The sequence below is a fragment of the Myxine glutinosa genome, chromosome 8 (assembly GCF_964187855.1).
Source record: "Myxine glutinosa chromosome 8, kmMyxGlut1.1, whole genome shotgun sequence".
NCBI classification, from domain to species: domain Eukaryota; kingdom Metazoa; phylum Chordata; class Myxini; order Myxiniformes; family Myxinidae; genus Myxine; species Myxine glutinosa.
Window position 1 is genome coordinate 102413348 of NC_136268.1, and position 24745 is coordinate 102438092.

At 42.8% G+C, this 24745-nt stretch overlaps 1 protein-coding gene across 1 annotated transcript in view; it reads right to left on the bottom strand.

The window, feature by feature from the left end:
* Positions 1–17700: 17700 nt before the first annotated feature.
* The window catches only part of PTEN (phosphatase and tensin homolog), a 37700-nt gene continuing 30655 nt past the window's right edge, over positions 17701–24745 (bottom strand). Inside the window, exons 6-10 of the mRNA XM_068124994.2 lie at positions 23919–24035; positions 23674–23815; positions 22989–23191; positions 20079–20303; positions 17701–19266 (exon numbers count right to left, since the gene is read on the bottom strand). Of these exons, the coding sequence (XP_067981095.1) occupies positions 19075–19266; positions 20079–20303; positions 22989–23191; positions 23674–23815; positions 23919–24035 (879 nt within the window). The 3' untranslated portion in view covers positions 17701–19074. The remainder of the gene's footprint in view (positions 19267–20078; positions 20304–22988; positions 23192–23673; positions 23816–23918; positions 24036–24745) is intronic.

Consider the following 24745-nt stretch of genomic DNA (forward strand, 5'->3'; position numbering starts at 1 on the left):
CGCGCAGCAGCAGCACGTCTGACTAGCACTCTTCTTCTTCAGCTTCGGCATCCTGAAATTAAAAATATTTTTGTCAATTTCCACATATACATTTCACTTCTGTAAATGTTGTGTTCACTTCTTTCTCAGTTTCAGCATCCTAAATTATTGTGCTTTTCTTAAGAGCTGAAAAAAAAACATGCCGGCCTATGGCGGCCATTTTGTGACAGATCAGGTTGACATGCGATAGCAACCTACCTTGTGTGGTAAGAGTCTCACACACCAAGTTTGATCAAAATCCATAAATATTTGTGGACGTTAAAGTCTTAGCGTCGTTTCAGAGCTGAAAACAATATGGCGGCAGATGGCGGTCAATTTGTGACGGATCGGGTTGGAATGCAATAGCAACCTACCTTGTGTGGTAAGGGTTAAACATTCTAAGTTTGATCAAAATCTGTTAATATTTGTGGACGCTAGAGTGTTAACGTCGTTTTCATGACCAAAAATAAAATGGTCGCCTAAGTCCGCCATTTTACAACGGATCGGGCTGAAATGTAATACCAACCTGGTCCTTGCGGTAAGGATGCTGCCTGTCAAGTTTGATCAGAATCGGTTGATATTTGTGGACGGAGTGTTAACGTCGAAAAGTTAACGGACGACAGACGACAGATGATGACGTCAACGACAGACGACGGACGCCGGAGGGTTCAGTATGTGATGAACTCAACATAAATTGAGTTAATAAATTGAGTTGAGTTGAGTTAATAAACATAAATGCAAATTTGGCATGTGGAAAAAGTAAGTACACCCCATGAAATGTTTTTTCTCTTTTTAACATGTGTGGACATCAATATTTGATCTTCATTTAAACATTATCTATAAAGGTGATCTAATTGAACAAAAAACAATGAAGAATTGACTTTGCAATAATTTATTCAACAAAAAATTAACAGAGATGCCATTTCCTTCTGTGGAAAAAGTAAGTACACCCTTGGCTCTATTAGGTGGTATTGCCCCCTTTGGCAGAAACAACCTCAAGTAGGCGTTTCTTATAACTGTCTACCAGTCTCTGACATCGACTGAGAGAAATTTTTGCCCACTCCTCCATGCAGAATTATTTCAGCTGTGCGATGTTTGAGGGGTTTCTTGCATGCACAGCTCGTTTCAAATCCCCCCACAACATCTCGATGGGATTTAGATCCGGGCTTTGATTTGGCCATTCCAGAACCCTCCATTTCTTTCTTTTCAGCCATTCATTGGTGGATTTACTGGTATGTTTAGGGTCATTGTCATGTTGCAAGGTCCACCTTCGGTTGAGCTTCAACTTTCCGACAGATGACCTCACATTATCCTCAAGCACCCTCTGGTACAATGTAGAATTAATAGTGGATTCTATGATGGTGAGCTGCCCAGGCCCTGATGCAGCAAAGCTGCCCCAAACCATAATATTTCCACCACCATGCTTTACAGTTGGTATCAGGTTTTTGTGGTCAAATGCTGTCTTTGGTTTTCGCCAAACATGTCTTCTGGTGGTGTGGCCAAATAGCTCTGCCTTTGACTCATCTGTCCAGAGCACATTGTTCCAGAAGTGCTGGTCTTTGCCTCGGTGTTTATTGGCAAACTTTAGTCTTGCCCTGATGTTCTTTCTGGACAGCAAGGGTTTCCTCCTGGCACACCTCCCATGTAGATCAAATTTGTGCAGCCTCTTTCTAATGGTAGACTCGTGCACTTTGACATCAACAGTGGCAAAAGCTACCTGTAGGTCCCGTGATGACATTCTGGGGTTCTTAGAGACTTCTTTCAGCATCTTGCGGTCTGCTCTCGGGCTGAACTTGCTGGGGCGGCCTGGCCTGAACAAGTTGGCAGTTGTTTGGAATCTTCTCCACTTGTAGATGATCTTCCGGAGTCGAATGATTGATTTCAAATTGTTTGGAGATCTTTTTAAATCCCTTCCCAGACTCGTAGGCATCTATAACTGTTACATATTTATGGGAATGTATGTGAATTACTATTCAGGTCTTTGCTCATCAATGTGTAGTCGATTAAGGGTTGTTGTGGTTGGAGGGTCAGGAGCCCTTCTGGAAAAAGAGACCGGAAACGGAAGGGAAAAGACACGAGGTCGAGAGAAGCGAGGATTCTTCTTCCTCGCCCCGCTCCGACGAGAGGTGGGATCGATATTGAGCCGTGTGGAAAAGCGGCGTTCCCAAGCCCGTCTGGCGAGAGGAGTTCCCGGGACGGGTACCTACCCGGTGGACACGTCAAGCTGCCGTGGGGCCGTGCACCGACCCAGCGTCTGGCACCGTTCGCGGCACCGTCTACAAAGACGCGTACGGGTCGCACGTTGGGGCCTAACACGCGTTGCGAGCGGCGTGTGGCTTTTGCCTGCTTTACAGTACCCGCTTCGCGTGGCCAGGAGTGGACTGCAGCTGGGGTTCCCGGTACGATACATGCCCGGTGGAAAAACGTCCACCCGGGGTTCGTTCAACCGCCCGAGTGCGGCGAAGCCGACCATCATCTTGGTCAGGAGGGGCCCAGAGACATTGTGAGGGACAGAGACCAAAGGGGGTTGTGAGTACAAAAGGGGACACACGTATGTAAGATGGCCATCTTAATCATCTAGGGGATTGATTGTTGAGTGTGAATTGTGGATGGTGGATTGCTCGGGGAATATATCCTTGATTGTATCATTGAAATTGTATGGTATCATTACCATTGAAATATATCATTGAAAATCAGTTTTCTCTTGGGTGGAATTCATAGGGATTGCGTTGCGAAAGCGCATATATAATACCACTTTCTGGCGAAGTTCCTCTCACGGTCCGGGGGTCACCGAGACCAGGTAGTCACCGAGGGGACCACGTAACAATAACCTTCTTTCTGAAGGCCTCAGAGAGCTCTTTTGATCTAGGCATGGTGACGCCGCACACTTCAACAACAAAGAGCAAACCAAACTAAATGTCTGAGGTTTAAATAAGACATGTTCCTCCAAGATCCTCTCTAACGATGTTCTCATCATTTGCACCTGAGCTGGTGCACCTGATTCTAATTTTAGGTATTTGAAGTAGTGATAAATGTAGGGGTGTACTTACTTTTTCCACATGCGAAATTTGCATTTATGTTTATTTAAATTATACAATGGACTACAAAATGTAAATGTTTCATGATATTTGTCATATTATATCACCTTTATCTATCAATATTGTTGAAATGAAGATCAAATAGCTGTATGTTGAAATATGCTGAAAAAGTCAAAACTTTACATGGGGTGTACTTACTTTTTCACGTGACTGTACACACACAATTTTGATGAAACTTCACCACAACCTTCATCATCAGTGATGTACCAATGTTTGTTCAAGGCATTGGAAAAATTGGGGTCTGAGGAGGCACACGTGGGAGGGGGGTGGGGGGAGGAAGGGGTTGCCCCCCAAAATAAGTATTTTTGTTTGTTTGTTTGTTTAAACTTTAAAGTCTTATGATTATGTTAGTATGATTCGACATGCTGCACTGTCTTCTAGCAACCATTGAAATTGGTTTAAAATACCTTTAGTCAATGCAGTATACTGTTTATTCTACCAGGTGAGAGCGTGGGGTATTGCCCATATTTTTTTTGCATACATAGACGAGGCTCGTGGAAGAACAAAAAGCTTATTGTGGAGTGCTTGCCAAGTGGCTTAAGCACTCAAGTAAGCAATTCAACAAAATCGTTCTAAGGAACGGGTGGCTTGGCTTAAGCACTCAAGTAAGCAATTCAACAAAATCGTTCTAAGGAACGGGTGGCTTGGCAAGCGAACGCAAGCTGATTGGTAAGTGAACACACTCAGATGAGCGAGACAGACAGAAGACCCTTTTTGGTTCTGCCGCTGATTTAATGAAAAAAGTTGATTTCGGGTGATTTTCAACCCTTTTCGCCTTTTGCAACCGAAGGTGGATGAATGGAGGTTATGTTTTCACTCCTGTTTGTCTCTGTTTGTGAAGTGAATATCTCAAAAGGTTGTGGACGGATTCGGATGAAATTTGGTGGATAAGTTGGGTGTGTGACGAGGAAGAACCGATTCCATTTTGGTGAAGAAGGATTATAGGAAGAAGAAGGTTATGTGACAAGGACAAACGATTATATTTTTGTTCAAGTCGAATCCAGATCCGACCAAGCAAAACAAACTGTTCACCTGGTGAAGGTATGCTCTCGACCGAGAGCCGTTCAAGTTGAGGTATTTTTCACTTTTCAGCATCGCTGGAGTAGTTTTGTTTTATCCTCAGGACAGGTGTTCTGATTTTATAAACCGCAACGTTTAGCCGTGCGCACGGGTTCGTCCATTTACTAATGAGGGGTGGTTTGTCATTGCACAAGTGTGGATTTGCTAAACAATATCAATATGTATGAACATTAGGAGTTATACAATTTTTATTGTGATTATTGTTCCATTTGCAAACATTAAATGAGTTATTCCACTTAACCGGCTTTTTCTACTGATATGAACTTCACCTCATAATTTTCTAATAGTCCTGTCGAGTAAAACATCAGGGAAACATTATCAGGGAAACATTACAAAATCATTTTTGCAATGACTCATGACGTGGCAGTGATTTATTTCCTTGAGATGGACCCGATCTGGGCTTCATGGCAGAGTGGCCAGACGGAAGCCTGTCCTCAGTGAAAGACACATGAAAGCCCACAGAATCTTGTTTCTCACAGTCTGAGAGTCCTTTAGGTGCTTTTTTGCAAACTCCAAGCGGGCTTTCATGTGTCTTTCACTGAGGACAGGCTTCCGTCTGGCCACTCTGCCATAAAGCCCAGATCGGTGGAGTGTTGCAGTGATGGTTGTCCTTCTGGAAATTTCTCCCATCTCCACACAGGATCTCTGGAGCTCAGCCAGAGTGACCATCGGGTTCTTGATCACCTCTCTTACCAAGGCCCTCCTCCCCCGATTGCGCAGTTTGTCCGGGCAGCCAGCTCTAGGAAGAGTCCCGGTTGTTCCAAACTTCTTCCATTTAAGAATGATGCAGGCCACTGTGCTCTTGGGAACCTTCAATGCAGCAGAAATTTTTTAGGCTTCGCCAGATCTGTGCCTCGACACAATCCTATCTCTGAGCTCTGCAGGCAGTTCCTTCGACCTCATGGCTTGGTTTTTGCTCTGATATGCATTTTCAGCTGTAAGACCTTAGATAGACAGGTGTGTGTCTTTCCAAATCATGTCCAATCAATTGAATTTACCACAGGTGGACTCCAATCAAGGTGTAGAAACATCTCAAAGATGATCAAGAGAAATAGGAGGCACCTGAGCTAAATTTCAAGTGTCAAAGCAAAGGGTCTCAATACTTATAAATGTAAATGTGATATTTCAGTTGTTTCTTTTTAATAAATTTGCAAAACTTTCTAAAATCCTGTTTTCTCTTTGTCATTATGGGGTATTTAATGTGGATTGATGAGGGAAAAAATGAATTTAAACGATTTCAGCAAAAGGCTGCAACATAACAAAATGTGAAAAAAGTGAAGGGGTCTGAATACTTTCTGAATCCACTGTATCGACGTCCTTGTTGTCTACTGTTGTTGTGCTTGTGTGCTTCCCTCTTATCTCTCTCCCCCTCTTGTCTCCCGCTCCCTCTCTTGTCTCCCGCTCCCTTCATTGTATGTTTTATGTGTCTGTGCATGTTTTCATGTTTAATGTGATAGCTCTTACACTACCGTCGATTTTGTATACAAAAATAATAAATAAATAAAATACCTATTTTGGGGGGAAAACCCCTCCCTCTCCCCATACACTCCCTTTGGGCCCAATTTCTACGGCGTAGCCTAGAGGGCAAAGCCATCTAGAACAGTGTTGGTCTGTCCGTATGTATGTATGTATGTATGTATGTATGTATGTATATATGTCCCCTCAAACATACACCAATCAGAGCTGAGGATCTGGTCACATGACGGGTGATGTGATGTCATTACGGCGGTACGACGGCTGACTCCACACACCGCCATTTTGATTCATATGGCGTTCAGGCCAGACATATCGTTGAACCTGTAATGTATCACAATCTGCATGCTCTACCTTTACGTTTTTCATTCAGTGCGAAACACAAACAAACACTTGAAACACATGAAGTAAAACACGTGAAAATAAGCATCTTTATAACACTCGATTGTTATTGTGGCTGTTGTTGTTTGTGGGTTGCTTCTGTGTGATTTTACATATTTTTCTAGTGATCGCAAAATATCACTATTGTATATATATAATTTTGTATGTTCGTTCCATGTCCTAAAGGGTTTCTACTGTAGTAGAATAATAAATGTTTCCGTTCAAACTGCTGTGAATAAACCATACATTAGCGCTTCTTTCTCTTCTTCAAACTCATAGAGGCTTTGAGAACTGGCAAATTTGTGATTAAACAAACGATTTTTTACGGCGTAGATGTTTGGTTCCTGTGTTTACAGCGTTTGTCTCTCCGTGTGTATGCATGCATGTCCCTCACATATTTAGCCTACATATTGGGTGAGTTTTATAGCCGACAATTACGCTTCTGAAAGGTAGAATGTAATGCCATTTGAGTTTGCCAGTTATGTTTCTCTCAACACGCTTTAGGCAATGTTCATATAATACATCATATACCTCGTCGGGGCAAATTAATTATCACACGATGATTGGGGGGAACTGAAATTATGACAACATGGTGATGATATATGATGGGGGTACATCATGGGTGTTGAATCGAGTGGTTCTTAGCTAAATAAGGCAAAAAAAAAAAAATTTGGTTTCATTCCTAACCTTCAATTTTTTTGGTATTGAGGTAAAACTTCTGCCTGTGAAACATTATTTTGAATACATCAAGTTTTAGGGGTTGCACAGTGACTCATGGTTGCCAGCCACTCAATGTTTGTGCCCGATAAACGTTTATTTCCTGCAATCGGGAAACCTCTTGCAATGTTCTGTCACAACTTGAAGCAGATACTGGGTTTGCTGTTCATCCCTTGTCAGGAGACGATTGTACTCTTCAATGAGAGTAACTACATACACCAGAGTACAGCTGTACTGTATTCAATTAACTTAAAAACAACCATAAAATGTGCAGTACATAGCAGGGTCATCGGTCAACTGTAATGGTCAAAATCACAAGTATAGCAGCGGAGAATAAATAATCAACTCCAAACATTTACCATTTACCATGAAATTACAAACTACGTGTGTAACCCCTAAGTTTAGTCCAAATGGATTAAAATTTCACCGCAAGGGTTTTTTCAAACATACAATTTTTTTGAAATGTTAGGAGCATGACTTTTATAACTTTCAATTTTAAGAACCACCCTAATGTTGAAGGTTGTGGTCATGTTTCATCGAAATTATGTGTGTAGTTTCTGAGAAAAAAAGCAAATACCTATTTTGGGGGGCAACCCACCCCCCCCCCCCCAAATAGACTTCCTTAGACCTCGATTTTTTTTTAATGCCGTGAGCAAACTTTGGTATGTCATGGGCGATGAAGGTTGATCCCCTTTAAACCTGGATCCCCTTTAACCCCCGATAGACCCCCTTAGACTCCGAATTTTTTAAAAATCCCGTGAACAAACTTGAGTTGCAACGTATCGAATATAATTTGTGCCAAGTTTGGTCATAATCCCATCAGCAGTTTCGGAGAAGAAGTTGCAAGTGTGTACAGACTGACTGACCAAGTGACGGACTGATGACGCCCCATCGCATAAGCTCTCTGGCACTACGTTCCAGGTGAGCTAAAAATGGGCTGAATGTAAAAAATTGCAACAAAAGGTTTTTTTATGGTTTTTGGTTTGTCGAGTCATACTGATGAACAAAAAAAGTCGATAGAAATCAAATCCCCAGAAAGTTGTCATTTCCAAGATGGCGACCAACATGGCCAGGAGTCCTCTAGAATGACTACAAGTCATTTATTATTTACCCTGAAGTGATGATTTTGGAACATATACCGAGATATTAGAGGGCAAGGAATGCTGTAAAACCAGTTAAAGTACAATTGAGTAATGAGATATTATCCCATACAATGCCAATCGTGCCCGTTCACAATAATCTCACCTTCAACTATTCGTCTCGTCTAAAATATGTAAATCTGCTCAGGTAATCTGAGGAGTAGATGGAACTTGTTATTTTAATTTGGTAAATATTCATTTTGGTACTCTTTCAGATCTTCAAGATGATCAGCAGCAATGATGTTGAGGTTTGTCCACAATATGTCAAGGACATTGGAGAAAAATGTGTCATCGTCATACGTGAAAAAGGTGCTACTGGTATGGAATTCTACAAATTACCTGAAGTCAGCATACCTATACCTACAGAATATGAATCAACTTGTCGACAAACACCCATCAATTCTGGAGATGTTTGAACAAGGACACCATATCATTCGTCGAAGCGATCAGTGCTGGGCTGGTCCAAGTTCTTACCGTACGTACATCTAGGATAAATGTACGTACGGTAAGAGGGTGGAGGCCAGGAGGTTTTCCATCTCAGCCAATCCAAGAACCCCTTATCCTAGATCGTACGTACATCTAGGTACATCTAGGAGTTGTGGGAGATATGTTGAAGGCAGCAGGAAGTTGGGGTGTGAAGAGAATGACAGATCTGTAATCTGGTGGTGAAAGAAGGCCGCATTCCAGTGGATTGGGACCTGAGTACCCTCGTCCCTCTATACAAGGGGAAAGGTGACCCTCTGGAGTGTGGCTCGTACCGAGCGATAATAATTATTGGAGCATGGAATGAAGGTATTGGAAAGGGTGTTGGAGAGGAGGATAAGGAAGAAAGTGAAGATCGACGAAATGCAGTTTGGATTCATGCCAGGAAGAGGAACGACAGACGTGCTTTTCATTGTGAGGCAGTTGCAGGAGAAGTACATGGAGAAGAGGAAGAAGTTGTTTCTTGGGTTTGTTGATCTGGAGAAAGCATTCGATAGGGTACCACGCAAAGTATTGACATGGGCATTGAGGAAGTTAGGAGTGGAGGAATGGTTGATCAGAGTAGTGATGGCAATGTACAAAAGAGCGCGCACAGCTGTAAGGACGAAGGACGGGAACAGTGGTGAGTTTGAGGTGAAGGTGGGAGTGCATCAGGGGTCGGTACTAAGTCCACTACTATTTGTAGCTGTGATGGAGGTGCTGGCTCAGAACGTAAAGGAGGGTTTAGCGTGGGAGTTGTTGTATGCAGATGATCTGGTGTTGATTGCGGAAAGTATGGATGGACTGAAGGAAAAGATGAACACGTGGAAGGAATGTATGGAGACAAAAGGTCTGAAGGTGAATATCGGAAAGACGAAGGTGATGGCAAGTGGTAAAGCATGTGGTGAGGTGGAAAGAACTGGGAAGTGGCCCTGTGCTGTGTGTAGGAAGGGTGTCGGAGTGAACTCCATTCAATGTACAATGTGCGCTGAGTGGGTTCATCAAAAATGTAGTGGTCTGAGAGGGTCATTAACCAGTGTGGCAGCTACATTCAAATGTAAGGTGTGCACAGAGGGAGCTGCAGATGGAGGAAATGTTGAGTTGGATCTTGGAGACGGCGTGAAGCTGGAAGGTGTGAAAACATTTTGCTACCTCGGAGACATGCTGAATGGAGAAGGTGGATCAGACTCGGCAACGGTTGCTCGACTGAGATGTGCATGGAAGAAGTTTCGGGAACTGATTGGCATGCTGATGATGAGGGGAGTGTCGTTGAAGCTGAAGGGAAAGGTGTATGCTGCATGTGTGAGAAGTGTTATGATTTATGGGAGCGAGACATGGGTAATGAACGTCGAGCAGCAACGAAGGTTGGAAAGGGTGGAAATGCGAATGGTTCGACGGATGTGCGGAGTCTCGTTGAGAGAGAGGAAGACAAATGATGAATTGCGAAAGATGATGGGAATAGAGCCTGTGATTGATGCTGTGAAGAGGAACAGGTTGAGATGGTTTGGTCATGTGTTGAGGAAGGATGAAAGTGACTGGTTGAGAAGAGTGATGGAAATGAATGTAGAAGGAAGCAGAGGACGGGGAAGACCGAGAAAGACTTGGCTAAAGATGGTGGAAGAAGAAATGCGGGCAAGGGGGTTAACAAGGAGAGATGCAGAAAATAGGGCAAAATGGAGAAGATTGTCATGGGGACCGCAAGGCTAACCCCCGCTCTAGCAGGGAAAATGGCCTTTAAAATGCATGTTGTTGTTGTTGTACGTACATCTAGGATAAATTAGGATCGGGGGAAAAAAACCGTTTTACAGAAGCTTGGAAAAGGCGACTTCACATTGAACACCTGTGCAGACGCATTCAGTTAACTGGATCAGACATGCACCAGGATTGAGGAATTGGGCACTGGGGTTATGGTTACCCTCTTTGCTGGTTAAATCATCGGATTCACTCGCACAGAAAATCACACAGAAAGGTAACATCCGCAAAATAATTTGTAACCTCAGAGCGTCTTCCTCCTACGGCTTCTGCCACAAAGTATATCCACCTCTGCTTGTATTATCAGACAATGGTCTGGTTGGGGAAGGATGCTGGGAAAAAAAAACCCAACAAATTGGGGTTGGAGTCTCGAGGACAATAACCTACAACCCATCATGATGAAAAAGAACCCTGCCCCAGAAACCCTACCAAAGGTGATCTATTGCAATTGCACAACTGGCTGCAGAAACCAACGGTGTAGTTGCAAGACGTATGGACTTCCATGCACCCCTGCATGTGGACAATGCCAAGACAATTACTGCGACAATCCTCACAATACTGCAGTTGAGAAAGATGAAAGTTATGACAAGTGAGAACGTCAGTAGGTTTTATAATGGGTATGGGTATTTGTATAAAACTGCATTGTCAAGGGAAGCTGCACTGAGCTGCAGCAGGGTACCTTCCAAAATTAACGCTGGTGCAGCAAACGCCACAACACATCACACCTACATTCTCCTCTCGAGCCAAGCTCAAGCAACTGCACAATACTTCTTTCTCCCCAGGTAACTCAACGTGAAAGTCGCAGCGTCCTGCCGGATGCAGCCCGGGTATTTCAGTTTTGTCATTTCTTCTGGTCTTTACTCCTGTAGTTTGCGAAGATTTAAGTAATTAAGGAACTGCCATTCCTTCGTTGAGTTGGGGGCCTGTATATGGGTAGAGGGTTAATTACCTGCGCCATCTGCGATGGACCGGGCTTGTGTTTTCACCCCTGTCTGTGTGTATATCTGCTTCTTTATGTACAGGATATCTCAAAAAGTTATGGACAGATTCAGACGAAACTTGGTGGACAGGTAGGGTGTGTGACAAGGACGAATCAATTAAATTTTGCTGAATATCCGAATCCGAGAATTGTTTCAGTGATTCTTCACGACTGAGAGATGGGGCCAAAAACAATATACTGTATAGAATATCTCAAAAGTTTGTGGAGGAGTTATGACAAAACTTGGCGGACGAGTTAGTTATGTGACAAGAACAAGCCGATTAGATTTGGGTTCAGGTACGAATCCAGATCTGGCCTTTCAGTGGGATACAAAACAATGCTCAACCTCACGGAGGTATGCACTCTATTTAATAAGTACCATTCTAGATATTGCTGTTTTGCTTCCATTTGTTTTCCTACCCTTTTTGTCAAATCTGATCATTTCAAGTGCTAATGGTTTTGTTTGTTACTCTTTCATGGCAGAACCATCGCACCTAAATGCCCCAAATTTGGAGTGTTGGTACTTCAGAATCTGGGCAAGGTGTTAAGCTGCTGAACGTTAGCCTTGAAGCAGTTTTTGAGGCCACCAAGGGCTGCTATGAAGTGTATATTAGGATGTGTGGTCAGACAGTGCTGCCGCCAGCTCGCAGGCAAAAGGCAGCCACCATGAGGCCAATTACTCCATAGCATTTCAATGTCTAAAACATCCCAAAACCACGAGGCCAATCACTCATCCCGAAACTCCCGTCAGGAAAATCTAACCGGCCAGGAAGCGTCAGGCACCCAATCACATTATAAAAAATAGATGGTATTCATAGAATGCTTACCCTGCACAGTCTTGAGAAGGACTTGGTGCAACTCTTCTGTTTTTTAAGGTTGTTTTTTTTTAATCCAATATGGCTGCCAGACCAGTGACTGATGTCACTTTTATCAAACTATATTTCGAATTATGACGTCATAATGGAGGCACCGATGACATCATTATTAACATATCTTATTCCCCATGGGGTGTACTTGACAATGAGCCGTTTCAATTTTTTCCATTAAGCAGTTTGGGAGATGGAGGTTTAACGTTTTTCCAAGATGGCGTCCGTGCCACGTGACCTATGACGTCATAATTATCAGCAAAAAATAAAATACAGGCAGAGGCACTCCTACTGTAAAATTTCATGTCAATCGGATCAACGGTTGCCAATAAAATGAATTTTTAAAATGCAGACATACGCACCCGATTGCTTAACCCCGCTTTTCGCTTCGCAAGCGCAGGGTAACAACTTGGACTTGGACTGTGCGCATTTGAGTGTCTGATCGCTATATGCTACATATGTCCGTTAAGGAACAGACCGAGTGCGGGCGATTAGCACCAAATAGGAGGACCGTGCCTGTGCCAGACACCGATGTATGTATGTATGTATGTATGTGTGTGTGTGTGTGTGTATATATATATATATATATATATATATATATATATATATATATATATATATATATATATATATATATATATATATATATATATATATATATATATATATATATATATATTCCAAGTGAGTGAATGGCAAAAGGAGGGTCGTGAGTTGTGTGTGAGTGAATGGTGTAAGGAGGACCCTCCCTCCCCATCCCCTCCCTTTCCTCCTCCTCCTCCTCCCTCTCCCCTACCCCGTTCCATTTCCCCCCCGCCCCTATTACCGCCACGTCCCACTCCCCTTCCCTCCCACCATACCCTCTCTCCTGCCCCTCTCCATCCCCCTCCCTCATTCTCTCCCTACCCCAATGACCCCCTTCTCACTTACCCTCCCTCCCCTCTCCATCCTCCCTACTTTTCATTTTTTTTTTTTTTTATCACTTAATTTTCAACTTGTTGCTTCAACCTCACAATTCAGCATTTGTGGCATTTCTGGGCACACATGTTGATTGTCAACAAGAATTGGTTTTCTTGCATCACATACGCACATAATAATGTCCGGTCAACCAAGCACAAGTGCAGCAGAAGGTGAAGGAGTGCGTGAATCATTTCAACAAAGTCCCAGAGAATCAATCCAACGTGCATCGAGAGAACTGGGACTTGAGCGTACCACCACTGTATGCAGGATTTAGCATAAAATACTGAAGCTTTATGTCTGCAAGGTGCAGATTCTGCGGGAACTCAAACCATATGATGGTCCCAAACGCAAGGTGTTTGCCTTGGAACTGCTCAGTCGCATAGAGGTTGACGAAGATTACCTGAAAAGGTCATGTTCACAGGCGAAGCTTGCTTTCATGTACCATGGAAGGTCAACCGGCACAATGTGAGGATCTGGGCCTCTGAAAACCCTCACGTGGTTATTGAACACATACGTGACAGCCCAAAGGTGACAATGACCGCTTAGTGGGTCGGTTTTTCTTTGCGGAGGATACAGTGGCCTCAACAATTTACATGAATATGTGGAAGGATTCGCGTTCCCACAGATTGAAGACCTACAACCCAATATAATTTTTCAATAGGAGTGCGCTCCCACTCATTGGGCCCTAGTCGTTCGAGCCGTCCAGATTGAAAAATTTCCAGGTTCCTGGATTGGCCGAGACGGAAAACCTCCTGGCCACCACGACCACGAGACAAAGCACCCCTCCATTTTGTTTTTTGTGGGGGTTTGTCAAAGATGTTGTCGACAACACCAAGGTGGCAAACCTGCAGGAGCTTCATTCTCGGCTCACAGCTGCATGCACACCGGTGGACATAAACATGCTGAGCCAAACATGGCAACAACCGAGTTTCTGTGTCATATAAAACAAAGGGGCCCGTTGTATAATTTGCGGTTCTAAGTATATTAACAACCGAAGTTGTCCGGATCTTTTTGGAACACTCGTATTGTCCTTTAGGTAAAGACATTTGACTTTTACATACAAAGCACAAGTGCTTGAATGGTGGTCTTGTGTTCACCATTCGGATAAATTGGATCAGTGGTTCTTCCAATTAAAAATAAAACTATTTCAGCTGGAAAACTTGATTTGAACCATTGAAAACACAATGGTAGGTCTTGTTTACTGGTTTTTACTACTACAAAGGCCCCTTGCATTTGCATTCGAGTGTCTGATCAGGTTCATGACCTCAGGTTTTTTTTTTTTGGTTTTTTTTTGTCTGATCAGGTTCATGCAAGTGTTTCATGAACCTGTTTGGAGAAGATTTTGCAATTTGTTTTTTTTATTATTTAATGTTTTAATTTAAGTTTAATTAGTTAGTTTAAGTTTAATTAGCTAGTGTAAGTTCAAGTTTAGTTAGTTTAATTAGTTAGTTTATGTTTAGTTAGTTAGTTTAAGTTTAGTTAGTTTAAGTTTAAGATTAGTTAGTTTAAGTTTAATTAGTTAGTTTAAGTTTAATTAGTTAGTTTAATTAGTTCGTTTAAGTTTAATTCGTTCAAGTTTAGTTAGTTTAAGTTTAATTAGTTAGTTTAAGTTTAATTGGTTAGTTTAAGTTTAATTAGTTAGTTTGTTTAATTAGTTCGTTTAAGTTTAATTAGTTAGTTTACGTTTAATTAGTTAGTTTACGTTTAATTAGTTAATTTAAGTTTAATTCATTCAAGTTTAGTTAGTTTAAGTTTAATTAGTTATTTTAAGTTTAATTAGTTTGTTTAAGTTTAATTCATTCAAGTTTAGTTAGTTTAAGTTTAATTAGTTAGTTTAAGTTTAATTAGTTTGTTTAAGTTTAATTAGTTAGTTTAAGTTTTAGTTAAATTTTTTTATTTTTACCTGCAATTTTACCTGTGATAAATAACCGACTCAGGACACCATGGATCTTTAACGTCCACCAACGAATGAGCAGTGTCGACAGCCGTACCGGTGCGACAATCAAAATAGCTCGAAGCTGGGCCGGGGTTTGAACCCCGGATAGAGCTCAGGGGTCAGTGTGCATACCTCAAAGCTATCCCACAACCCCTCGATTAATGGTTCTCCATTTTCAATTTCTGGAAATCGACAAAAATCACCTTCGTCGAATGGAATCGTTAACGCGAATGCAGGTCAGTTCCATCTCGGCTATCTTAACAACCATTTTATTGCTAAAGCAAAAATAGATTTATTCGCACCTTCCACATCCTTGTGACGGAACATTGTTCGCAGCAATTTCCTTAAAACGCTTCTACTTCTTTCTCGTCCAACAAATCAAGTGAAAGAATTTCCCGGAAGGACCTGGAAGCTTCAGATAAAGAAAAGCATGTCAAAAGGGCATGCGTTAGAAACCTGCAATGGGTTTGCATGAGAATTCCAATAAATCACTTTCGATTTGTGTATTGTTCTAAAGCATCATAATCAAGCTCATGTTCATGAAAACCCACGTGAAATTTCAACATGGCGATGGGTTTTGTGAAGATATGCCGAGCACGACGTCGCTTGCCACGTGGCACGCAGCTTGAATAGACAATGCTATGGAGAGTGTGAGGCATCGACATTCAAGAAAGGTTAACTGATTAGAGGGGAAATAAATAAGTGAATGTGGAAAACAACAGAACAAGCCGATTGGATCGATTTAGCCAAATCTCAGTCGGAGAGACTCCAACTCCGAGCAAGCGAGCATGGGAGACGCACCAGCGCGGTCTGGAGCTAAAGGCCGAGGTCATGAAAAAGGGGAAAAAACAAAATTGGGGATGTCACGGATATTATTACAACCTCGATCCTCATAGCAATAGCGCGAGTGCACTCGAGTAGCTGCACCATGCTGGACAATCATTACTACAGCTGTTACTTGTGGTATTACACCAAATTAGACGAAGATGGTGGCACAACACACACGCTGATCAAAATGCATGTTACGTGGCCCTTGAGCATCTGGACACAAGGGCCAGTCGCGTTACCGCAAAGTTTGCTCCTTTTCATATCCCATCTGGGTTCAAAGTGGTGCACGTGGGTGAGGATGAAGGCATCAAAATGGTTCGGGTTACAGCACAGCAGATTACTTTGCACGATGTTAAATTGGCAAACAGCAACATGGTCACTCAAGTGGTGCTACACACCGCCAACCAAAGGTTTACATGAGAGGGTGGTGGCGTTCACCAACAACCAAAGATTTACATGAGAGGGTGGTGGTACACACCAACAACCAAAGGTTTACATTAGAGGGTGGTGGCGTTCACCAACAACCAAAGGTTTACATGAGAGGGTGGTGGCGTTCACCAACAACCAAAGATTTACACGAGAGGGTGGTGGCACACAACAATCGGATTTACACGAGAGGGTGGTGGCACACAACAATCGGATTTACACGAGAGGGTGGTGTGGGAAAATTGCGTGCTGGGTCAGGGTCGCCCAGATGGCAGAGCACTGGTGCGGTTTTTTCCAGAGGACCTGGGTTTGATTCCTAGTCTGGGCGTGTAATTTTCCCACATATATCAATGTAATTATTTAATCCTGTTCATTAATCTTATTGAATCACATCTCAACTCATTTCATGTCATTTCCCACAGCCTGTGGCTGCTGGGTGCATCGATGTGGGAGGTGGTGTACCCAGGAAGAATGTAGAAGGCAGTTGATGCAGTCTCCTGTAAGGCACTGCGTCAGAACAACAATTTGGAATTTGTTCATGGTGCTGGCAAAAGCTCGCCGGCTCTTCGCAAAATACATCGTAGCAACTTTAATGTCTACGAATAATGCTGGCAGACACGGACCCGTTTCACGTCCGTCCGAGGGACGGCACACACATCAATTCCTCACCATGCCTGTGAAACGTAGGGATGACAGCTTTCAGCTCGGTCAGCGTTCAAACCCAGGCTAGACAGCTCAGCGGTGAGTGTGCGCACCTTCAGGCAATCCTTCCAGCCCCATCAGATATCACTGAACAAAGGGTAGTGAAGATAGACATTCCGACACAACTCAATCAAAATTTATAGTTGTTGTGCTGTGTTCAATGATGAATGTGACAAAGGCAAAACAGCAGGAAGAGGCATCTCAAGGTCTTGGGAAATTTCTTCCACCATTCGTGTGACTTATGGGAGTGAGACATGGGTAATGAACATAGAGCAGCAACGAAGGTTGGAAAGGGTGGAAATGCGAATGGTTCGATGGATGTGCGGAGTATCGTTGAGAGAGAGGAAGACAAATGTTGAATTGCGAAAGATGATGGGAATAGAGCCTGTGATTGATGCTGTGAAGAGGAACAGGTTGAGATGGTTTGGTCATGTGTTGAGGAAGGATGAAAGTGACTGGTTGAGAAGAGTGATGGAAATGAATGTAGAAGGAAGTAGAGGACGGGGAAGACCGAGAAAGACTTGGCTAAAGATGGTGGAAGAAGAAATGCGGGCAAGGGGGTTAACAAGGAGAGATGCAGAAAATAGGGCAAGATGGAGAAGATTGTCATGGGGACCGCAAGGCTAACCCCCGCTCTAGCAGGGAAAATGGCCTTAAAATGCATGTTGTTGTTGTTGTATTCGTGTGACTTAACATAGCTTGGTAAGCTTGCAATGAAGAGATATCATGCTCACAAACAAATAGACAAACAAACAGGGGTGATTACACAACCTCTGTGCACCTTCAGTGGCAGAAATAACAAGGTAAACGATAAACCTTTACCTTCACTCATTTTACTCCAAAAAGAAGAAGCAGAACCAGCATTTCTGCCTGAACAAAGACGTATGGCACAACTTGAGCATTTTATTAATCAGCACAACAGTCAGTTTTCGTCCACTTGTCATACACCACTCCTCTTCCACTGCCCCCCTCCCAACCAAAAAAACCCTTTCCATTTCCTGTTTTACCAAACAAGTTCAGCCTTGATACAAGTTCTCAATCCCATTTACTTTCCCTTTAAAATCTCATCGATTCACACACAGTTTCATATTCTGCACCTTTCCCAATCCCCCCCGTCCCCCCGTCCCCCCTCTTGCTCGAGCAAAAGTTCATCCAATTCATTCCAAGCTGTTTGTCATGCCTTTCTCTCTCCACAGAATGCCATATATGATCATTTTAATAGAAAAACCTGTCATTGCTCCACACGCTTTCTTCATATACGCTGAAAGAAGTTGGTGAAGTTCAACTCATGCAGCTTTCGATTTGCAAAGCAAAACTCACAAAATTCTTCGGCAGTGAGAGATGCACGTTCGAGACTGCAGTCACACGTACACTGACCGGCTACGGTGCAATTACAAACTTTAAAGCGATTGGCTGTAATTTAGGGGAAAAAAACCCAAAACGACATTGCAAGTTCAGCTGGAGTAGGATGACGATGAGTTTTGAAGACACCTCCTGCTTGGTCCCATACCAAAACCTCGGCCACGTCACACTGCACAGTGTACGATCCCCCCCTCCCAACCTCTAGGTTGTATGACAATGTAATAATAAAAAAAATACCATGAACATAGAAATGAATTGCCCTGTATGGCAGCCTTCATGCACATCTGGCTGATCAAAGGGAAAGAAAGACAGACACAGCGATATATTTAAAACAAAAATGCACTTTTCGTTGCACAATCTTCCCCATTTAAAACACAAAACGGTCCAGCACAATGCCACACCTCCATCCCAGGTCCCCTATCCTCCCAACCCTCCCCTGGTGTCGAAATGTCCACAGAGCACTGCAATGTCCAATGGGGTGGGTGAGGGTAGAGTGTGGAGGTGTTGCTTCTAGGAAGATACAGTGCAGCTCACTGAATAATCTCCAAAAGGTCATAGGCTGGGGCTCTACAGTGGCAACGTCAAGTAATGAAAGTTCAAAGATTGTGCAACAGAAGTTCCTTCCAGGCCATTAGTGGTATGGCCCACTTAGAAGGGTCCTGGTAAAATGTGGACAATACCAAGTCACTCAAGTGAAAAGAGAATGGTTTAAGAGACAGCCGCCAGTTTGTGCGATGCTTGGTGCTTGATGCAGGACACTTGGGACTGGACTGGAAACCTTTTGTCTGCACAGATAGTCTCTCCATCAATCAACCATCCATATTTCTGTCAGATTTGCCTTTTCCAGGCTTTCAGTAACTAGCCCGAGAACTCCGCAATGTTGGGATAGTCTCCCTCAAACCTTCACAACGTCATCATCATTGGTTCCGAGATCAGAATCTGAGGAGTCCGAATAATTATAATCTTCTTCCTGGGTACTGTTGTCCCAAATGCCACTCTCCCCCCCTTCGCTCTCGCGGTCCCCCTTGGCCGGGGCTTGAGAATGTCGAGGTGGGAGCTCGCTCCCCTCTGTGAAATATAGCTTGACCTGGGTAGGAAGACAAAAAAAAACAAGCAATAAACAAAGAAGTTGCAAGCTGAGAACAAACTAAATCCCAAGAATAATTTTTTACACATCAGATAAAAAAATATGGAAATCCCTCAGATGCTAAGCAGACTTCCAAAAGAAAAGAGGGACAGCATGGCTGAGTGGCAATGTGCGCTTGTATCCATGCTATGTTATCCAGCAATCAGGTTATCATTATAGTTAGGTGCTAGCAGGAGGTTGTATATCATTGTGAAAAAAGGCCAAAATCTTTTAAATAAGAACAAAAGCTGTGGCTGGAATCATTCTCCAAACCAAATGTTTGAATGGGATATGGAAATGAAGGGATACACTTTCACAACTGAGACTGTACAGTTACAAACAGTGGTGGATGTAGTCCAAACCACAGAGCATGTACTCATATGTAACCTGTGTCCTTCAAGTACAGGACATCAACTGTCGTCCGTAATCTGTGTCCCTTAAGTAAAGTTAAGACACCAAGTGACACAAGTAAATTAGATGAATTGGTGTTAGGCACACCTAGTTGCTAAAAAAAAAGAAACAAAGTTGAGTTTGTAAACAAAATACTGAGGGAAAAAAAGGATAGGCCACATTGCCACAAGTGCTGAGCAAGACACCTGTTTAAGTTTCCTTGCAAGTCACGCAACACTGTCTCACAACCTTCCCTCACAATACACGATCAAAATAATAATTCAAGCTGCTAATGTTAACAAGGCTACCCTTAGAAACTCTACTTGTGAGATTCCCATCAGATCGCAATAAGTCAGATGATCTTGCCCTTAGCACAAACACACCTTGAAATTGGGAGAAAAGTAACGGTTAGCTTTGTCCTTGTTCGCTTTATCAAGATCTGCCTTTGCCAGCGTCAACGTCACGTATTCGCCCTCGCACGCCAGCTCGCCGGGCCCACCGGCGGCCGGTGAAGTAGCCGGCCCGTGAGGCTTGGGCGGAGGAGGCAGAGGCCAGATCACATCCGCATGAAGGAAGAAAGTGTTAATCCAGAACTGGAACATCTTTTCCTTCAGGAGAACAAAGAATGAAGCTTATTGCATGAAAAAAAAAAAAAATCACGAAGCAGTACGCATAAAGCAAAATCACAACCAGAAATAAAACAAAATATGGATCTACTTAACAGTTCAAATAATTTTCCCCAAAAAGGTAACTTTCTTTATGGACTGTGTACAAACATCCGGAAGTGTGCATATCAGGATGTGTTTGTTCAGGGCCAGCTATTATGACAACATTGCAGTATTTTTATTTTTTATTTTTTTTGTATACAAGATCGAGGCTCGTGAAAGAGCTAACATTAATCACACAGAAAGACAAACCGACACATAAAACATATAACATGGGGAGCGGTAGACAAGGTGGGGTGAGAGGGGGAGGAACACAAACACAACATCTGAGAGCAGGGACATCGAGAGATCAGTATGTTACTATTTGCACAATTATGTGATACAATTACAATCTGATAATCTAGTCCTCGGAGCTCATACGGCATTTGTACCACACAAGTCGATGCAAACTGTACAATGGAGATTTAGACTCGACTCTGCCCTTGTATGTTTCATACACGGTATGCTGCTTTCACCTTTAAGCCTTTTGCTGAGAAACACTTTCGGTATTTATTGGTAGAGTAGTAACGGCTTCAGAAAAGACAGGGCCATGAGCAGAATAGCGATACAACTGGCTTCTTCAGATAACGTTCATATTTGTCTGCTGAAGTGCAATGAGCAGTTTGCCGTCATACTCGATCTCAAACACCATGCAACAGAAATGTGTCTACACTCGGTGGAAAATAAATTGTAATTGGCTCGAGCAACTAACAACCAAACGCAGCACACGCATAACCATGTTGCTATACCGAAAGAGATGCAACATTTCATCGACGCCACTATCTCAACGAATCGTGCTGCACATGACACGTCAATCAGCGGTGAAGGAAGTGCTAAGATGACATCACCACCTGTTCGAATGGTGACCTTCTGGGCACATTCACATTGTGGTCACGAGTGGCAGATGTTTATTTCTATTCCCACCAGAACACTAATGAGGTTTTGATTTTATTGACGTGATCATATAAGTATATCTACTTGTATATTTCCACGAAGTCATGTCATTTCGCACGTCATTTATGATCAGGTTTCTCCAAACATCCCCATGCTGCATGCTGCTTCCCAAAGTTCTAGCAGAGACAGCTTCGTTGCAGCCTTTACCCCATCCATCCAGCAACGACAACGGCTGCCTCTTGCTCTTCTTCCTCTTCTTCCCTCAGCTCAAACCAGCATGGTTGACTTCTCCAGACTCTTGTTTTCTGCACGCATGATGTGTCTGAAGTATGACAGTTTCTGTTTTAGCATCAGCGCTTACAATGTACATGAGTGGTCTAATTTCTTCAAGCTCTGATGCCTTTGTTCTTCGTGCAGTCCATGGTATGTTAACATTCTTCCCTAACATCACATTGCAAAACTGTCAATCTTCTTCCCTTTTCAATGTCTTTTTCATAATCAAATATAATCATCAAATTATATACGTAAAATTCACCCCCCCCCCCCCCCCACCCCCACTTGCCCACAGAAAAAACTTTAAGCTTGCTTATGTGTGTAAGCTTGCTTGCTCACTTTAAGAGTGCTGCCTTCATCGGTCATGCTTACCAGGCAAGGTTTATTGCATCTTGGGGAGCACAAGCTGATTGTGGTATGGCTTATACTTTATATCAACACAGCACGATAAAGATTTGAGATGGAATAGAAAGAGATACACTTCCACCAAGTTTGGTCAAAATCCCATCACTTCTTCACAAGTTCGCACAGCAACAGAATTTTTACCTCACAGGACTTCTGACCATTGACCTCTTAATCTAATCAGTTCGTCTTTGCTTCATTATACATATTTGTGGCAACTTTGTTCAAAATCCCATCACTGGTTCACAAGTTATCGTGGTAATAGTATTTTTACTGAACACGACCTCTGACCTCATGACACCAAAATCTAATCAGTTCATTTAACATCATTATACATACATGTACCAAGTTTGATATGTATCCCTTCAGCCATACTCAAGTTATAAACCTATTACAAAACCTGACCTTTGACATCTTGACCCCAAAATCTAATCAGTTCATCTTTGCATCATAATACATACTTGTACCAACTTTGGTCAAAATCCCATCACTAGTTCACAAGTTATCGTGGTAACATGATTTTTTTAACCTTAAATGACCTCTGACCTTTGACCTCATGACCCCAAAATCCAATCAGTTCACCTTTAACTCATACATATCTGCACCAGGTTTGACTTGGATCCCTTCAGCCGTTCAGGTTATCGTGGTAACAAAAACCTATCACAGACAAACGGATGGACGGCCAGACGGAAAACCTGAAAATATGCCTCCAGCGACGGAGGCATAAAAAAGCCCATGAACAAATGCCGTTTGTTTTCTTCACCTTCCGACAATGTGATGGGCACAGTACAAACCAAAGCAGTACCCTTTTCCCACCTCCACCTCCACAAAAGAAAAATTAACCCTTCCCTGAAGGTCATCAAAGAGCCAGCTAGGTTTTGTTTTACCAAATGTTTTACCATTTTACCTAGGTTAATTGGATAGCGACGTGGGAACTCTCAAAAGAGCTGCTCGGATTCCTGAAGGTTAGACTCAAAATTGGTTAAAAATGCTGCTATCAGCAGGCTGGGTTTATCGTACCTTGGCAAGCACGAGCTGATGCTTGTGGTAAAACTCAAACTTGACATCATCACAAAGTGGCAGAGGAGACCGTAGATAGCAGAGAAACTGCATGCAATCTCTCCCTCTAATTCGCTCTCCCTCTCGATCGGCGTTCTCCCGCTGCATTTGGCCCTCCCAAGTAAGGAGCTTCAGGTGCTCCTTGTAGACGACAAATGAAGGTGCTAGACAGAAAACAGGTGACATTGAAATAAGTTTTCAGCTTTAAGATCCCCCTCCCCACATCCTCCACCAGGCTTGTAAAACAAAGATAAATTGTCAAATCAAAGTGCTGAATAAGGTATTACTTGTACCAATGCTCTACAATGGCAACCTGCGAAACTAATACAAAACATTAAAATTTTCCAATTTGTAGAAATAATTTGGACTCTTGAAAGGACAACCTTTTTTTCTCTCAACTTTACCAAATATATTATATATATTTTAATCGGAGTAAAGCTTGGATGTTTGTTTGCTAGTAATAGGCTGCTTACACCGTTTACAAAACCAGTTATTCTCTGAAAATGTCCTCACACGTATTCAAAAACCTGACTCGACACTTTAAATCGCCTGTACACGCACATTCATCCCACACCCGTCGGTCACACTCTAGAGGCAAGGTCCCAAGCCTCTATCAGCAATCTCACATTGCATATCCTCTACTGACCACAATTTCCTGAGCTGAACATTGGCAGGGTGTGGAAGCAGATGTGGTGTAGCAGAACTGGCCGAGCCTCGTAAGTCATATTGTGATTGACCAGGTACGAGTAGTAATGGACATACCTTCGCTGTGAAGGTATTGTCACGCCCTGAAAGCACAACGAGTTAGTCTTGAACAAGGGGGACTGTGTTTGCAGAAATGAGGGGAAAAATTAATAATCAAAAAACGAATCTTCAAGTAAATGCGCAAACCTTTTTATCATGAGTGCGAGCCTGTGCGTAGAAGTCAAGTGCTTCGAGAGCACTTGAGAAGCGACGATTGTGCAACAGGTATGCACAGATCATCAAACCTGTTCTACCCTTCCCTGCCTGAAAGTGCACACACAAATCAATGGATAGAGATGTAATAATCAACCCCTCACCCTCACCCAGTTCACAAAATAAAAGTACAAGAAACTCATTTGATCACATTTCTCACGAATTGGATGTCCCGAAATGCCTGCTTTGAAAAACAGGAGTGAACAAGTTACACACGTTTTTAATTCCCAGGCAGGGAAGCGATATTATACTTACATTTAACAGCCAGGGGCAAATGCATTAAAATGTTTCAGTTATGGAGCAAAATCCTTAACAGAGGAAGGAGCAGGATGATGGAAATTATCATTACCTCAGCAATCTAGCTAAACGAGGCCCAATTACTTGGCCTACAATTATTTTGGTCAGAACAAATTAACTGACCTTACCCAGTCAAACCCAACTGCTCCTGGACTCGGTGTCCTTCTCTCCTGCCTTGGCAGGCGGTGCTTATCGCTCCCATTAAGGTACAGTGATAGCTGAATGGGATACCTTGATGGCAGTTCACCACTGATATGGAATCGCATGATGACTGGTTTATAACCGAAACGTTTTCAGATTCACAAGTGTATACAGGTCTCACTGCGTTGCCCTGATGAAGCCCCAACAAGGGCGAAACCAGGTCGGTAACTGTGAGGTTTGTATGCACTTGTGATAGTATCTGAACTAAGATCGAAATTACGCACCATCAGATGGCTCTTCCGGGAGCTTGACAGGCAAGGTGT